The following is an 18,764-nucleotide window of genomic DNA, read 5'->3' on the forward strand; positions in this document are numbered from 1 at the left end:
ATTCTGATTAGAAACAAAACCCACAAATTTTGAAATTCTCTTTGAAAGGGAAAGCCCTCAGGTCCCGTGATTCTAGGGCAGCCCACCTGGCTGGCTGCCCTGGGGCCATAATACTGGAAGCCCTGTGGTTCCCAAATGCAAGGCAGTCTGCCTGGCCGGGTGCCTGGAGCCATGGACACTGGAAATCTGGGCTGCCAAGGAGCTAGGTGGGTGAGCTCACAGAAAACTGCATGGGTTCTGGAGGAACTAGGTCAAAATTGAAACATTTCAATTATGACAAATTGGTAAATTTCAGCAAAAAACTCTTTTGTCAGAATTTTTCCAACCAGCTCTATTAATTAGACTTGGCTGGTGTTTGCTCCCATAAAACTTTGTCAGCATATAAACATTTATCCAACAGATGGCCTGTTATTTCTGGCAATAGCCTGCGCTCTCTATTGTGGCTAAGACAAGACCCATCATATTCTATTAAGATCTAATGTGAAGATTTTGGCATCTGCTCTGGGAAGCTAAGAAGGTTGGAGATCAGAAAGCCACTTTCTCCAGAAATTCACAGAAACCTTAAATCCCAAGGCAGTGAAGCTAAGAAGATATTAATACTACTTAGCCTTTATCTAGTGCTTTATATTTTCAGAGCAGTGGACAAACATTAATTGAGGAGGCTTAATTAAAGAGAGGCCCAAGTACTTGTCTCAGTTATATGGGTGCAACTGGAAGCCAATGGGACTGCTCGAGCACAACAGAGCTGAGAATCAGTAAGATCTCACACACCGACTAAGGCCTTGTTCACACTAGAAAAGGGTTTGCCAGTGTGGCTGTCTTACTGAGCCCGTCTAATGGAGATACAGCTATGCCGGCAAGAGCTCTTTGGCTATTATAGCTTATACTAGTCCCCTGAACAAAATAAGCTCTCCTGGCAAAAGGACTGTTTCTCAGGTAACTCCCCACAATGCTGTTTTTTCGAATGGGTGTGAGGACTTGCTACTCTCCCAGGCATCTTGCACTGAAAGAGATGGTTACAAATCAGGCTACAGACATCAGCTCTGAAACATGTGAGCATGATTTTGGCAAATTAGCTTTGAGAAGTGAAGATCCAGTTCAGGGATTCCTTCTGTTTTCTTACGCTAACAATGCACAAGAGGCTTTTATTACAATAGGCTTTACTCTGAACGGGACCTAGGGAGATAAGAAGTAACCTAGTGAAGACACAATACGTGGTGACTGTAAAATCAGAAAATACTTGGAGGTATACGTAACTTGTAGGAGCAGGTCCTTAGCTCTCCAGCAGTCACTGGCCTTGCTCCCTTGACACAGATCAGCAAGACTCTGTAATTGCCTAACTTGCTTGTACAGAAAGAGGAATACTTATTCTGTTAGGTTCATTATAGTATCGTTGGTTTCTTATCTGCTCTAAAGTATTCCAGGCACTTTGGTGAGGTGAGGGAGGGAGCACTGTATAAATTATTCTTCATTACAAGAGTCTTCTTAGGGATGTTTAGTCTTCCTCTTACCCTGAATTCTAGTGGCTGTACACTGTATTTTGTATTCAGCTGCTTGTACTTTGTGTTGGCAACTTGTAATTTCTTTATGCAGGGGACTCCATGCCTCACAAGCTGAGAGACACATTTAATTTGCTGCAATAGGTCTCTTTTTCAATCAGCCCATGTTGTTCCTTGGAGATCAGTGCCATGGCAAGATTTTTTTGTTCTGCATGTATCTCTGTAATGGGGTGTGGCCCACACAACAGACCCTCATTGAAAAGGAAAACGCATGTTTCAGGACCCCAAACCCAGTGTAACCCTTAAACTCTTTCCCCCTTGCTAACCCTCTCTGTGTCCTGTGCAGGAACTCAGTGAGATGATGTACACAGACCGGCCAGACTGGCAGAGCGTGATGCAGTACGTGGCCCAGATTTACAAGTACTTTGAGACCTGAGCCCAGAGCAGAAGGTGGGCAGAAGTGAGGAAGAGACTGAAGAATGCCACAGAAGCACTTGATCACTTTAAAAATCGCCTCTTTTCTATTCCATGAGCCAACTGAGGCTCCTAGGTTGCAAGGAAAGCTCTTCCACAGTTCTGATCACATCTCAGTAACCTCGGACTGCAACCAAATAAAAATCCATTGTCTACCTTTACAAACCAAATACAGCTGTAAGTTTATTTCAATATGGAAACTACAAAGGGTTTTCTGCCATTGTGGGATATTTCTGAAGATGATGCCATTGTGCTTGATAATGATTGCCTTTCAAATCAAACTCTGCCAGCTGGAGACTTGCCACAGAACGAAGTGAATGCAACATGTACTTTGTAAATCAGTGCCTCAAGTAATGCTGGCACAGTATTGTTAATGAGCCAGTTGACAACAGTGCTCCTCTAACACACAAGTGAGTCCATCTCTCCCCTCCTTTCCCCGTACGTTTTATATATACGCTCCAAGACAGATACACACACACACACACACAAGTGCGTGTAGAGCCTCATGCTTCCGGAGATTGACTTATGCTGGCACACTAAGACAAACAGACACACTAGGTTGCCTGACTTAGGTCAGTCTGCAGGGTCTGCAACAGGATCTTTTTCTGACTCAGAGGCTATGTGCTATCACAAGTCAGCCATAGCGGTACAAAAGGGAACCAGTAGGTGCTGTGACTCCGTTCCTGATCAAACAAAGGTAACCACTTTGATTTGTGAGAAGAATCACCCCATTGCTTCAGTGATAAACCTTGTAGGGAGCCAGAACCCTGATACATACCAGCTGACTCCGCCGGCAGAGTCATTTCTGTAGTGCTGCAAATGCAACTAGTTAGCTTTATTACACAAGGCACAAATAACCAGGCAGTGACTTGTTAAACCTGAGTAATCTGTGATATCTGAGCTACACATTTGTGGCAGGTTTATGTAGAGTAAACTCATTACTCCAGGTTGTTCCTGATTAATTTCCAAGAATGTGTAAATACTTGTTACTTACTACCCAGAAGGTGTTGTTAGCTGTGCTCTGGGCAGTGAAGTGAAGTGCATAGGTTATTACTGTATGTTTAGACTTGAGGTTACTGTGTAAAAGAACACACAAGAGATTAATACCAATGGCAACATGTAACTGTATTCCGTATATTACAGCAAATATAGCAGGCAACTCTTCGTTGTGTCACTGAAGCCAGAGCTAAGCCTATGGGATCCCAGCAATCCTGCTGATATCTCCTGGCATAAGGCAGTGTTTAATTTGTCACTGTACATGCCTCTCTTTATTTGACCTCGTAAACTTGAATCTTCAGAGCTAGTGAGACGCAGTAAGAACCCCTTGGAAAAAAGGAAGTGAAAGGCAGGCCGGGTAAGCCATTTGCTCTCAGATGGTCTCTCAGAATGTGCTCTTTGTGTGTGATCTACCCACATTGTGCTGATAAAAGAAAATGCTTGTTTACTTACAATGTTTAACCTTGTGGCCCAGTCCTGATGCCTCATGAATATTAATCACCTGCAGCTAGGGGTCATTCTTCCTTACCTAAGGAAACAGAGCGTGCTCCCTGTTCTAACTCGCCCCTCTAGTGAGGCAGAAACAGGTGTTTTTGATGGAGAAGCTAGGTGTTTTCAGCTTTCTGATGCTTTGCAAATGCCCTGCACTTACTTGCTGTTGTCTCCCATCAAAGTGCTTTGGTTGCTTGATACAATGCTAGAGTCCACAAGCAGCTCATTTCAAACCTTGGGTTTCTCATTTTAAAAAACTCAAGTTCTTCCCTAGTGATAAATGGTAATTCCCAGTCTTGGATTTATATTTAGAATTTGGGTCTTGTTGGTTTTTCCTAAATATCTCTAATTTAAGCCCTTCTTTCCATGAGCTTTGTCTGTAAATGGTTGTGGTTCTGGTGCTACTACAGTGCCCAAGGCAGCTTTCCAAGAGCTGGGAGGAGAGAAGGGAAGGATCAGGCTGCAGTCATGTAGACCTTGCACCCAAGGGGAAGTCAGACCACTTGGCCATGAATTCACCTAAAGGGTAGTGCTCAGATGGCACAGCTCAGTCCCATGCAAAATCTATAGGCAGCATCCAGGTATGTGAGGTGCTCCTGTTCCTGGAATAGGCTAGTTTAAAAGTCTGATCCTTTGCAGAGCTCACTCCCTGCAAGTACTGATGGTCAGAGGTGGGTATGTTCAGGAGGTCTTGAGTGCTGGTCACCCACCACACTTGCTATCACCTTTTGAAATCAAATAACTACTGGGAGGCACATAACAGACCCAGCAGCACAGCAGGTGCAACCTACCTGGTACATTCAGCAGCACAGCAAGTGCCTTTATCTGGATCTGAAGCAAGGACAGAACTTAAGCAGTTGGACTATTCCTGGAGGAGAGGAGGGGTTGATCATGTTACGCCTGGACTGTATTGGCAAGGAGGCCTAAAACATCCCAGTTTTAAGATTGTTCCAAGATGGGGTCTATTTCTGTCATTTCCTGTAGTTCTTAAGATTATTGTCATGGGACTGGATGCCTGTTTTGTTGCCAGCTGTCTCAGCAGAAGGAGACTAAGCCAGCAAGAGTTGAATCTAGGTCCTGATAGAGGCTGCAAGCTCTGGAACAGTGTCAAAAAGAGAGACTTTAATCTCTTAAAGGTATTTGTTGTTGCTCAATTTGTTTTTCCTTAATGATGTAGGCAGGATGGAGGGAGGGGTGTGTGTGGAATGGCCCTGGCCAATGAGCAAACTGAACAGAGGAGGTGACAAAAGTCCAGTTTATAACTGTCTTTCATGAAAGGCACGAGGAATGAAAGTCTCCAAGAGACTTGTGAGAGTCCTTGTAACAGGAATAAGAAGTGGCACAAACTTAACTCAAGCTCCTGACACTTTGTGGGTGTGCTCATGTAGCTTTCCAGGCTGTGGGTGCTGCCGAGAGCCCCAGCTGGACTGAGCATCATTGCAGGGTATTCCCAAACTGAAGTTGTTTTCCTTCTAATTTAAATGTTTAGGTTAAATTCCTTTTCAAGTGTGTTGCATAGTTGGATTTGGTGGCCTTAGAGTACATGGAATGTACTGATTTAGCCATTTTAAAAGCTTTGATTTGGGTCTCTTATGCTTTCATAAGGGGGTGCAGAAGTGTAACTCTGAAGTTGGTTGGTAAGAAATATTCACTTGTGAAGGGCTCCATACTGTGGTATTCCACTCCTGTCTGGATGCAGCAGGTTCCTCTTATTCCCTCATTCTGCCCTCCCCGAACATAGTTCATATTCTCTTGGGGGGGCGTAACCCAATCCCCCTGAAGTCAACAGAAGGGCTTCTCTTGGCTTCAGTGGGTTTTGAATGAGGTTCATGAAGAGGTGAGAACAATGGCAGCACAGTTTTCATTCCCAGACTCCAGACAGCACATTAGAGCCAGAAATCACATCTTTCCAATACGGTAGTTTTAACCCACACTTGCCAGAAGTACCGTGCTGCCTGTGATACACTGCACAGACAGGTGATAAACACATGTATTGTGGAGTGGTGACAGCAGCACTTGCCCTGAGACTTATTCGAGCATTTATTCTAATCCGTTGCCTCAAAATTGATTCTAACATTCCAAATCCTTCAACAGCTTCAGATGGTTGCTGTGGGTTTTGTTTTGTTTTTTCCAATCAACTTGCCAGGGAAATGTTTTCTCAGGCTCCTTGTGGCTTTGGAATTCCCTCTCCCCAAAAATACCAGAGCTCCATGCCCAGGACAAGGTAGGGTTCCGGCCTGGGTTTCTATAGATGAAGGCATCGCTGTTCTAAAATATTGTTGAGTCCTGAAGCCTAGCAATTTTAGTCTTTTGCCATTGGAAAGGGGAGATTCCTAGCTTCTCACTAGGACCTAGGGCTCCCTTCCAGGCATGAGAAGTCCCAAAAAATCCATCTTTGAAGTCCTGATATTTCTAGGTCTAGAACGCTCTTGTCGGTCATTTGAGCAGTTTTTACATGTGATAGCTTTCAGTTTTCTATCTCCCTGAGCTTTGCACAGCTTCAATCCTGGGCTTCTATTTTCAAAGTGACTAGTGATTTGAGGTGCCTCCATTTTTGCGTGTCCAAGATGAGACACTTGGAACTGGCCTGATTTTCAGGAAGTGCTGAGCATCTACCCTCTGAAAACAAGCCCCTTCTAAGGTGTTTTGAAGTGGGCACCCAGAAATTGAGGCTCCTAAGACTCCTAGTTGCTTTTGAACGTTTAGACCCTGCTAACTCAGGCTCCTGGCTTTAAGAAATAGCCCAGTCGCATTTTGGAGAAGCCTCTAACACATGCTTAGAATAGTCCTATACAGAATGCCTGGTCGTGTGGGTTTGGATAAATGTTTTTATCAGCAAGAGTTAGTAATGCTCTGCATAACTCCCATGTGGCTTTACCTCTTCAGAGGAATATACCATTCCCAGACTTGCCCTGATGAAACCTTTATACCACACCGTGTGCTCCCCACATATATGATGCTCACTCTCTTGCACTTGTGCACATCTACATGTGCCTAGTTAGTTTTGGCAGGTCCCTAGACATGTAAGTCAATCCTAAATGCTGACTTCGGCTTAGCTCTTGAGGAAGGTGGGGAAGAGGACAGTTGAGCTGCAGTTCCAGGAGCCTTGGCTGAAGGGATCGCATTGTGTAGCTGTTGCACAATGGCTGCTAGGAAAGAGAGGAAACGAAGTGGGTGGAAAGTATAGGATCTAACTCACAAAGTCACTGATCCCACATAGAAAGCACGAAGTATTTCATGTCATGGGAGGGGAAGGCAGAGATGAGCCATGGGGTGGGAGAGGGGGTTGGGAAGCCAGCCCAGGGTCTGGGCCTTCTGGGAAGGAGAGGATTTATAGTGAAGCTGATGTGCTGTTTCAGAAGAAAGGCACAAGCTGAGTGAATGTACGGGGTGTGTGAAAGGGAAAGGGCAGAAGTGTTTGGGTCTGTGTGAGATAGTATAGGCCTCAGAAGTCTTGATGTCTTGAATTTCCTTCAGCTGTCAGTGTGTGGTCTGTCCTCTTAGTTATCACTACTGTCCCAGATAACCAATCTGTTATCCTGCTCTGTTCAGCTGCCTTTCGTAAGCAGAGAAAAAGAAGCCAGTTCTGCCGTAGCCCCCTTCAAATTTCTTTGAATGTCACAGGCTTTGCCAGATTTCTGCTCTGAACTTCCAAAGCCTGTGACATTGTAACCCGAGTCCAAAACAGGACTTGGGTTACAAGCGTTAAGACATTTCACACAGTTGGCAATAGCGTCTACGTTTCCAAATTGGAATTGCTTTCCACCAACTCTAGTGCTATTTAGGCTCAGCCACCTACACAGTGTAGAGTCCAGGCAGCAATCTACCCACCATTAACATTTTTCACAGCCAGTGAGCTCTTCATTTTTCACTAGCACGTGTGCCAATTTTCACGGGGCAGTGCTGGGCACAGCATTTTTATTGGGTTTGACCCAGACTAGAATTTTGCCAAGTAGAAGAACCATGTCTAATAGTCAAGTAATTTTAGCTCGGTCCATTGGATACAGTTGTTACATCCATGATCTAATTTATACAAAGAGCACACTAGAATGTATATACTAGGCATTGTCAGATTTGGACATGCTCATACAGATGTATTTAAAGATTAACACTATTAAAAGATACAATGCAAAATCTGTGTACTATTTCTAATAAATCTTTTTTTTTTTTCTGATGGCATCTGGTCATGGTGTTCTACGTACACGAACACATCTTCTTTATGAGTCTGCCTAGTGTTGGGGTTCCATTCTAATGGAAGCAATGTCTGAGAAAAATTGACAGCCCTGTGTCTGGGCTGGGTGCTCCTGTAGGATTGACACACCATTGCTCTGTTCCAGTGATAGCAGAGTTGATTCTGAGGAACAAGAGAAGTGTGATCTGAGCTCATCTCTAGGACCCAGGAACTTCTAAGTTCTAATGCCAGCCCCACCACTGATTCCTTCTGTGGCCAAGGAGAAGTCGCTTAACTGCTCTGCCTCTGTCTCCCCATTTATAAAATGAAGATAATATCTCTCTTGGGGGGGAGGGGAGGGTTGTGCGGATTAATGTTTGCATGGGGTCCTGAAGAAGAAAAGCATTGTGTAACCTATTGTAGGGTACCTCCAGGTACAATAACAGGTAAGTGCCATGTGGTATATATGGTGATGATGATTGTTGTTTCTTTGACATAGATTGATGAGACTCTGGATCTGTGTAGGGACTGGAAGGTAGGTGCTGTGAGGAGTTGATGGGGATGGGTGGAGGCTCAAATATGTTGAATCTACACATGATGTTATAACATCCTATTCATTCTCCTAGGCAGTGTTCTGTAGCTGATGCCTGGTACTGGAAATGCCCTCCAGTAGCCATATAGCTACAGTAAGCAATAAACGTAGATTATGCAGAGACTGAGCAGGGTATCTGCCTAACCACTAGAATAGCATGTCTGTCAGCCTTCACAAGCCTCTTGCTGTTTGCACAACAGTACAAAACGGGGGGCTCCAGAATCCTGTAGACATGGCCGTGTCCAGCTCTAATACTAGCCTTCTTTCCACATGGCAACTCCCAGACTGTACCCACATGGCAACTCTAGGACTAGTACCAGGCATCTTGCCCCTATCTTGCTGTTTAGGCATCTTACACTGAATGGTGGTACACCCAGGACAAATTAAAACTGGCTTTGACTTTAAAACCCTTTCATGGTGGGTGGCAGATTGATGTGATCTAAGGGTGCATGGTGAAAGGAAACCGCAACCCATGCGCATGATGAGAGCAAAGGCCAAGATCTTGGCATGGGAAGCTGGTCCCGTCTATCCCAATCACTTGGCTTTTTCTCTGTGCTCTCAATTTTCTCAATAGCTTTGGATGCGGTGCAATCACCTGATTGTGTGCAAAGCTGGAATGCAAGACAGGGTTGTGCTCTCAGACAAGAGGACAAAAAGCAGAATCCCACTGACCAAAATCTGAGTGCCACTGGGTGTAAACATTTAAAATAAAAGTCATGCAATGGAGGAAAGGAGCAGTTCCTGCCAGCACAAATGTCTAAAATGCAGATTCCAATCCCTACTGCACCTTCCTTTTTATCATGCTAGTATTTTCCTATCTGCGGACAGAAAGAGCTACAGAAGCCCATCTTACTTCTGAGGAATCCAGCCTCTAGGAAACTGTGTCACAGATGGATGAATGTCCACAGGTTCTGAGATCTGATTCATTGTGGGGATATACTCAAAACACTTGGCTGCTTCTTCACACCTCTTGGTTCAGCAAAACTGGACTGAAAATCTCAAAAAAAATTCTCTCCCTATTTCCAGTACTTTCTGCTTCCAGTCAGGTCACAGAAACCCCTGGATGAAAAGGCGCTTCCTATTGCATGGTGCATTTCTGGAGCCAGCCAAAATTGCTGAGACAGCCAAGAAAATGAAAAATCATGAGAGAAACAGTTAAGCAACAATCTTTTCCAACCTCCCAAAGAGGTTTGGGTTCAGTTGTGGAGCTGAAAGTTCATGGGGAGGGAGATGCTACTCTCACAATCCAAACTGGTTTGCCTATTCTTATCTATGTGTCACATTTAAGCTCCAGATTTTTAAGGCTACATTCTAATAACTGAAAACAGGGAATTAGTGGAAAGCTGGGCTGAACCTTCCCTGCAGCAATGTCATTATAGGGGAAAAACACTGCTTTGATGTTCTCCTCTGATTGGGACAGATTATCTCCTAGATAACATGCCTAACTGCAAAGGGCCAAGTGCAGCTTCTATGTTTCCAAACTGCTGCCAGGTTTTGTTTTGAAGGTTTGTTCCAATTAATTCAGGGACCATTGGTCCCAGCATTCTGTTGCAGACAGCTTCTGCCATGGTTTCCCCAGAGATCACTGGTCCAACGCATGCAACAGGATTCCATGCTGCTTACAAATTGACTCCTGGTTTTGATAGTGGGCATGGACAAGGAGTCAGCAGCAATGTGCTAACAGAAGCTCTGATGAGAATCCCAGCTGCCTTGGCGTGCAGGAAGCAATGATTCTCAAGGTTTTGTTTATATCTGAGCTGCGGGCTTTTCAAGAGGTGGGGGTATGGCTGCATTGGGGTCTTTCCTTTGTGCTTTGCAAATTAGAATTCTCATCTTCACCAGAAAGGAGAAATGGTCTTGTAGTGAAAGCCCTAGACTAGGACTCCAGACACCTGGATTCATTCCCTCTGTGACTTTGGACAAGGCATTTAACCACTTTCTACCTAAATTCCCAATCCTCCTTTTACGTGCTGTGTATCCTTTCCTCCCACCCTTTGTCTTGTCTTTTTAGATGTAAGGTGTTTGGGACAAGCGCTGTTTCTTGCTATGAGTTTGTACAGGCCCTACCACAATGTTAGCTGGATCCTGTAGATGTGCCTGGAGTACAAATAGTTAATAAGTCCCAGGCCAGGCTGGTTACCAGGCTGGTTTACCAAGTCCCAGGCCAGGCTGGTTTACCAGCTGTAATCTAGCTGTAATTCTAGCTGTAAAGCTTGTAGCTTTTCTGGAGGTGTAAATTCTAAAGCAAAAGGAGATGCTTGGAACTTGATTTTCAAGTTTGTGTACAATTGCCTGCCTCATTTGCATACACACCATGATTGTTCCTGAATAGGTATTTACATATGCAAATAACCACTGGGGTATAAAATTGGCTACCTCTGCCTACAAGTTTCAGAGTAGCAGCCATGTTAGTCTGTATTCGCAAAAAGAAAAGGAGTACTTGTGGCACCTTAGAGACTAACAAATTTATTTGAGCATAAACTTTCGTGCATCCGATGAAGTGAGCTGTAGCTCACGAAAGCTTAAGCTCAAATAAATTTGTTAGTCTCTAAGGTGCCACAAGTACTCCTTTTCTCTCTGCCGTCAAGTTATAGTAACCACACGTACAACTTAGATAAACAGATGTGAGCAGATCTTTGAGAATTGGTGTTTGCTCATTTCCATATCATAATCCAGAATGTCCCAACAGCTCCCAGCTATTTCATGGCAGGGCTGGGATCTGAGCTCTGGGCCATGGCAGGAGTTTGGATACACCAAGATCTTTTCTGTACTCTGCAAAGCAGCCCTTTGTGGTTTGCAACCACATGTTGAGACTAGTTTCAGAGTAGCAGCCGTGTTAGTCTGTATTCGCAAAAAGAAAAGGAGTACTTGTGGCACCTTAGAGACTAACAAATTTATTTGAGCATAAGCTTTCGTGAGCTACAGCTCACTTCATTGGATGCATTACGATGAAGTGAGCTGTAGCTCACGAAAGCTTATGCTCAAATAAATTTGTTAGTCTCTAAGGTGCCACAAGTACTGCTTTTCTTCATGTTGAGACTAGATTCCATTCCCAACCTGTTCCATTCCCAAGCTGTTGCAGAGCTAGCTATCACTCTCTGTCTGGGATACAGAGATGCCACAAGATGCAGCATTCTTGTTAGCATTTTTTTTTAAAGGAAACAAACTGGACCTGGCAGTTCGTGGCTGCTTAAATTCTATCATTGTAACCCAGGCTTAGGTGGTAATTGCTATCAAACACAAAATCATGTTGTTGCAATTTATTCCTCTAAGATTCAGGCAAACGGCAGGTCATGAAACAAAATGTTTAGAGTGTTAAAGTAGAGACGCACTCTGTGCTGCTTGGCTCAAACTGTTTACATGACCTTTTACTGATGATTTTGCTATGGTTCATTATGATCTACTTTGGTGGGCAGTTGGCAGAATGTACTGGGAGCTAGGGAACCACCACAGAAATAGAGACAAGGTGGATTCAGTTTTCATCATGGAGTCAAATGGATTCAGTCACGCGCTCTCTGTAAATGTTAAAGTAATCCCCATGCAGTGCTCTGCTACCCCTTAGATAACCAGTCTTGCACCAGTTCTGAAGCAGAAGTCTCTGTTACCACCATGGCTGGCACTTCCATTTCAGAAGTAAATAGCCTAGATGCTGACTAGGCTACGCTGCCCTGGCATTGCATTAGTCCGCCATGCGATTATATTCCACTCACTCAGATTCATGTACTGGGAAAATTTAAATTTGTGAGTGGAGCTTCTCAGCCCTTCTATAGTTACCCCCGACTCAGCCCATTCACAGCATGCATCCTTGAAGGCGTCCACAGAATCCTTAGTGTCTACACAGAGACCAAAAACGCATGGCTGGCCTGGATCAGCTTGCAGGGCTTGGGCTCTGGGGTTGGAAAAAATCACTGTATAGATGCTGGAGCTTGGGTTGGAACCTGAGTACTGATACCCCATGAGGGTGGCAGGTCCCAGAACCCAGGCTCCAGCGCAAGCCTGAATGCCTAGACAGCAATTTTTAGCCCTGTAGCCCGAGTCAGCTGACCTGGACCAGCTGCGGCTGCACCACGAGTCTTTTTTGCCTGTGTAGACGTACCCCAAAGGATCAAGGGTCCCTGCTTTGGCTGCTTCTGCCCTGACTGGCTAGCAGCTCTGGCTGGCTCCACTTTGCAGCTCTCCCAGCCTCACTCTGGGTGGGGTGGGGGGCTTGTGCATTTGTGAAGTGCTGTGAGAGCTGTGGACAGAAGGTCCTCGGGGAGGGCACACAATTGTGAATTCTCAGCCCTGGTGCCGCTGAGGAAGGTCTGTGTTTGTGGGGAAGAAAGCTAACAACAGCTCTATTGCATGGGTCTCACTTTGTGTGCTGGGATTCCAGGAAGGAACGGGCTTGGGGTTCAGGGCCTGGTTCGTACTGAGTTACTGATTCCCCAGCTCTGAGTTCTTCCCTCTTGGCTCCAGTTAGTCATTAATCGCGCTGCTTTGCCTCGAGGCTACCTCTGCCCAGGCAGAAGGGAGCCCCCGAAAACCAGGCTTTCAGACTGTTGCCTAGCCAGTCAGGCCTGCCATTCTGAATCCTGACACTCCAGGATGCACAATGCTCAGAGACCTATGGGAAGTGACTCACAGTCTGACTGGCCGACACAAACGGGATCACTCCTGGATTTTCTTCTGTAGGGGGTGGGACTTCCTTTTATGCTGTCATGCAAGATGGCCTTGTTTGTATTTTGCCTTTTCAGACAGCACTTGGCTCAGGAGATAAAAAATGGGCTGCAAGCTGGAGTACACAGGAAGCAATTCCTTCCTGATCCCTGCCGCAATCAGCTTCCACCCTGAAGCCTGAGTTCTGGTTATCCCTGTTGTGAGCTGCCAGTGTGACCAATGGCCATAAGGTAACAAGTTTATATCTTTTATTTATAAGGCTCTGACTGATACTGAGGGTGACATTTTAACAAGAAGCAGATGCTGGTGAGTATTGGTTGAGAAGTTATCCTAGTGAATCAAAAGGCACAAGTACCCTATTCTGCTTTGTTTGGCCACTCAGAAAGCATCCGAGTCCTGCATTCTATAATCAGTTCAGGCATTCAAGGATGCTTATGTATCGAGTCATAACTCACTCTGATTTCTGGCTTTGTGAACACCAACTTTGCATACCATTTGCCATGACTCAGGCAGCAGGAAGCTTACTTTGTATATAGTGTTGCCATGGTAGAAATAGTTCTGTATCTTGATCCACAGGTGCATGATTTCAGGATTGAAAACGGGCATCATGACGTGTCTCCATCTGGAGAGAAGGGACTGGTTTTGTTGTTATGGGTTTTGTACAGCACCTAGCACCAATCCCATTTGTGACCTTTGGATGCTGTGGTTATATATCTATTAATAGTGATATGTAACCTTGCAGTGTGGTTGTGAGAGTTCCAGCAAGGGATTGGTGATGAAAAGCTCAGTTTGCAGGAGTAGCTCACAGGGTAACCGTTACTGCTACAGCTGAATGGAAAGGCACTAACCAAGCTGCTCAAGTTCTGACTCGGGGGGTAGGAGGCCACACTGATATTGTTGTAGTAGCTTGGGAGGCAGCGATGAGGTTGCAGCTCAGAGGGCAGTGGCATTACCACAGCGTGTTGAAAGGTGGGTGCCACTAGTGCAGCTGGTAGAGAAGCACAAGGCAGCACGAGCAGCATTGAAAGCAGCCACCTGCTGAAGCTGAGACCTGCCCACCCACTAAGTTCAGAATCTGGCAGCCAAAGCTGCCAGACTCTTGCCGTTGCCCGACATGACTAACTATAGGCATGAACTTCAGGTCACATGACAGAGCAGGAGGTTTTTCTATACTGAGGAAAAACCACCTTCAGCTTTCGCTTTTGCTCTTATTATACACGAGGGTTTCAGCATGTGGAGATTGGAGTGCTGAAAGGGGGCTGTGGGGAGGCACTTCTCCCAGCATGCTCTGCTCATACAGTCAAGAATCACCCCCTTCCAGGAGCTTGGCTTTATTAACAAAGAAAACAATAAGGTCAGTTCAAACCTTTGGCCCATCTTGGGCTGCTTCTAAGGTTCCTCCCTGCAGATTGCTCAACCCACCCCCTAAATCTCTCTCTCTCTCACAGACACACACACACACACCGTAGCCATTCTCACATCCCTTAAATCCAGGAGAGACACCGAGCTCCCTGGCTCAGTGAGTCAGCAGAACACACTGAACATTTCCCAGCTGGATCTGCTAGGGCAAGAGGGTTTGAAGTAGACTCTGCCAGCCTGTTCCAGTAGCATACCTATGCTTATTCTTATAGCTGCTTTTATGGACCATGTATTTATTTCTGGTTCGGTTTGGTTTGAGTATAAATGCCTCAATTATTTTACTCCCAAACCCTAAAATCAAAGCAAGCTGAGGACCCTACAATAACAAGCCAATCTGTGCACAGTTGCCAGGAGCAACCAGCCGTAAGCAAATGGATGAGCATAGCCTTCTTCACTTGGGAGCAGCCCTCTAATAAAAAGTAGTGTGTGGCCCATTGCCCACAAGTCGTCCTGCTATAACAATCCAGTGCATGCAGTCCACCAGTAATCAAATCCTGTGCACAGCTCAACCCAAGGAGCAATTGCAGGGACACCTCTGAGCCAGAGGAGAGCCGTTCTGGGAAGGGAAGAGATTTCAGAAGCTGGCAAAGGGGCTAGTAGTAATAATTAGCCTGCTACTGTGTAAAGTAGCCCAGGGTCCATTTGTTCCCTTATCTGCAGTTAAGCCATCTCACACCTGCCACCCATGATGGGCAGTTTAAGGAAGAACTCTTACAAGAGTGGAAACCAGCCCAACGCTATCTTGGTTTTTGGGCTCCAAGGGTTTAATGGCCAGTTTGTACACAGAACTCATGCCGGTGGATCTGGAGGGTGAACAGGGCTGTTTGATAACTGGGTGACATATAGGAGGACAGATCTCTTCTGAGCACTGATGCACAATGTGCCAAGGGCCTGCTGTTATTATGTAGTGTTTGTATTACACCATAGCACCTAGGGGCCCTAGTTATGGGCCTGTGTCAGGCACTGTCCAAACATAGAACACAGTCTCCTCTCTCTCTGTTGGAGGATCACTGGAAGAGGCTGGGTCAATAGCACTTGGATCCAGTAGGTTTAGTGTAAATCCAGCAAGTGCTAGCTAGCGTGGGGTATGTGTGTGATAGGACCTTTCGTCCGTGTTTGCTTGGCATATCTGAAGGGAGCCAAATTTTGCACATCTCCCCTGCATTTACTGAATTCACTGAATCCAAGCTTCCCTTTAACCCTTTAGTGGGCCAACTTGGAAAAGGGGACTAGCCAAAGACAGGACACGTAGTCCAGGGCATTGCTAGCCGGAAACCTGGGAGACCCAGGTTCAATCCCCTGCTCTGCCACAGACTCCCTGTGTGACCTTGGGCATGTCACTTTGTCTGTCAGTTTCTCATGTGTCAAATGGGGATTACAGCCCTGCCCTACCTCACAGGGGTGTGATGAGGCTCAGTACATTAGAGATTCTGATGAATGCACACACTGGTGGTGAGGGCCACAATACCTAAATCAGGAAAACTCTGTGATTGTTTCTCATCTTTTGGTCCTTACCAGCATGTTGGGAAAGGAGGGACCCTCCAGACCAAAGCCCTTGGCTTCAAAGGGTCTGGGCCCTATCTTGTTTGGAGAAACTCCCAAGGGATATGAATGCCATCTGGCTCCTTTAGAATTTGAACAGAATTATAAACAAACAGTACTTGGGTTGCAAAAATAATTCAAACTCCCCTCATTTCTATAGCCTTTCCTGCCTGCTGCCTCCTGTTCACACCGCTGAAGTGTCCTCTGTGGAGATACAGGACACATCTACGTGCAATAAAAACCCCCTGCTGGCCTGGGTCAGCTGATTCAGGCTGCAGGGCTATAAAATTTAAATGTTGATGGGTGGGCTCTGAGACCCTATAAGGGTCCAAGAAGCCGGGCTCCAGCACGAGCCCGGATGTCTACACTTCAGTGCAGGGAGCCTGAGCTAGCGGACCTGGGCCTGCTGTGGGGGTGCTACTGCAGTGTAGATGTACTTGCAGTTGCCCCCAGAGTCTGATGCTCTGGTCGCTTTCCCAGCTTCTGGAAAAATGTCTACAGCACTAGAACTTTACCCTTCCCCATTCACCTCCGTGATGTGCTGGCTTTGAAAGCCGATCTGGAATCTCTGACTTGCTAATGCTCAGCACACCAGTCTAGGCAACAAACGTTCGGGTGGAGTCAGAGTACTTGTTTCTCCTGCCCACTCCCTGATTTCTCATGGAAGATTGGTGCTCCCTTCACCTGCTGTGTGATGTCTGTGCTGTGCTGAACGTGCTGGGGAAATCCCACTTTAGACCGGGCTCGCATGCCTGCTGCAGATCTCTGGGTTGTCTCATGCCTGAGGCACAAACCCAGGACACAACTGTCTCTTGTCCCATAAAACAAACCAAATTGTGCCACTGGGGATCCGACAGGCTCGGGGGACTCAAAACAGGAGGCTGAGCTAGAAGCGCTTCAGCACCGGTTCAAATCCAGCTTGGGTCAGTAGTGCATGCTGCCGACTGCTCTGCAGTGGCCTCTGTGACATAAACTCATAAAACTTAGTCCAGTGCCTAGTGCCTGTCACAAAAAACACCCTCAGAGGTGGCACTAATTGTCCCCCAGTTCACACTCCCTGCAGAGAGGCTGAGGACTGGCAAGAGGTTGGGGGTTGCTCTAGCCAGTGCTGAGGCGTACTGGCAGAGCATGGTGGGTAAGGGCAACCCTTGCCCATTGTACCTTCCTGGAGGTAAACTGATCTATCTCCTGGGCTGTGTCACAACCTGCATTCCAAAACAGGACTTTCCTGCCAAGCCGCCTGCACTGAGAGGAGATGGGAACTTTCCCTACCCCATTCCATCCTTGGTATGTTTTCTTATTTCCCAGCCTCCCTTCCCCGGTGATAATTTCACCATGGAGTCTCCCCTACACCCAGCAGACAGGCTTTGTTTGGGCCCAGACAGAACAGTCTGGAGTGACAAGGCCCTTTAAGGCCACAGAGCCAATTCCAGTTTCATTGGCAGGACAATAAAGTGTTACCAAAGTCAATACACCAGGGACCTGTCAGGGCAGACATCCTGGTGCTCCAGGTATAGGGGCCGCTGGGTCTGCTATTTCCTTTTTCCCTTTGCACCTCTGAGGCCGGGTGAGTGGGAGCTGAGATGAACTTGGATCTCCCACTTCACTGCATGTTTCTGCCCCTCTTGCTTCATTCCATCATTCAGTGGCTAGTGCAAACTGTTGGCTTTACTATAATTGTTTGTATCATCATAGCACCGAGGAGCCATAGTCATGGACAATGATCCCGCTGCACCGGGTGCTGTACAAACACAGAGCAACAGGCTGCCTCCAACCCAAAGTGTTCCCCTCCTTGGTAAACATGGCTGTAGCAGAGGTGACAGAGTCCCACCTCTAGTGCTTGTGCTGGGTGTTTATAGAGTGCTCCTGTTAGTAATATCTGGGTGTATATCCAAACAGCCCCTCTGCAGCACGTGGCTGGGTATCTCAGTGGAGCTCCTCGTGGGTTCTCTGCAGCTGGGAACGAGAGTGCAGAAGGTGGCATGCGCTGCAGCCCTGAGTTGAGGCCAGATGAGAGGTCCATGAGAGAGTCATAGTGAGGCATGAGAAGGGGTCAGGTGCGAGTAGCTGAGCAAGAACCCAGAGGGGGAGAGATCACTGACAGGTGCAGAAGCATGTCGCCTTGATGGCAGCAGATCTGCTTCCCCAGGGACCACAAGGACTGAAGGAACAGCACATAGCAGCCTGGCCAACTTCTGCCAGAGCGTGGACATCCAGACTGTGACTGCACCATGCTGGCGCAGAGCAGTGGTCCTGTCCCGCACTGTACTGTCGCTCATACGGTGGGGCCTGTCTAACCCATTTCCCACACCTCACCCCAAACAGAGGTTACAGTGAGAATAAAGGCAGCTGGCCTTCCCTGTAAGAGCAACTAGTCCCTAGCCTTGGAATAAGTATCTTGGGCCCAGTGTCAGTTCCTTTGGAGTGCGTGGGAAGCAAGTGCTTAGGGTGACATAGAATCCGATCCAATGATGATAATAAAAATCCCCTTCTCTCTGCATTTGACCTCCCAACGTCTGTTGTTGCTCTTAGTGCACTGCCGCCCCGTACGTGTTGCTGCATTCCAGCCCTTGCATGGATTTCACAAGCAGCAAGCCCACCTTCCTAGGTAGAAATCTTCGCTCTGCTCATCTTGTGATCTCCCTGCTCATTTGTTTCTGTAATGTACAAAGATGCACCTTGCTGAAGGCAGAGCTGATGTAACATCAGGGTCATCACCCCTGAGCAGTAAGTGCAAGGACTGCAGAGGTTAGCAGCTTGGCCAAAAAGAGGGCATGTTACCAGGTCAGATGTCCCTCAAGCATTACCTGCTGAGAGGTTATATACCGCTGAAACCAATGACTCCAGTTGGTATGCAGTTTGCTTGCAGGATCTCATGTGCAGAGTCCTCTGACTTAGGCAGTAGTGACTGGGATGGCCT

The 18,764-nt window shown here is 46.5% G+C and overlaps 1 protein-coding gene across 7 annotated transcripts in view; it reads left to right on the forward strand.

The window, feature by feature from the left end:
• The window catches only part of SPECC1 (sperm antigen with calponin homology and coiled-coil domains 1), a 168,479-nt gene extending 160,844 nt beyond the window's left edge, over positions 1 to 7,635 (forward strand). For all 7 annotated transcript variants that reach the window (XM_038375246.1, XM_043499480.1, XM_043499481.1 and 4 more), the window contains one exon: positions 1,846 to 7,635. In XM_038375246.1, coding sequence (XP_038231174.1) covers positions 1,846 to 1,935 — 90 coding nt within the window. In that variant the 3' untranslated portion in view covers positions 1,936 to 7,635. The remainder of the gene's footprint in view (positions 1 to 1,845) is intronic.
• The last annotated feature ends 11,129 nt before the right edge of the window (positions 7,636 to 18,764 follow it).

The sequence above is a fragment of the Dermochelys coriacea genome, chromosome 17 (genome assembly GCF_009764565.3).
Source record: "Dermochelys coriacea isolate rDerCor1 chromosome 17, rDerCor1.pri.v4, whole genome shotgun sequence".
NCBI classification, from domain to species: domain Eukaryota; kingdom Metazoa; phylum Chordata; order Testudines; family Dermochelyidae; genus Dermochelys; species Dermochelys coriacea.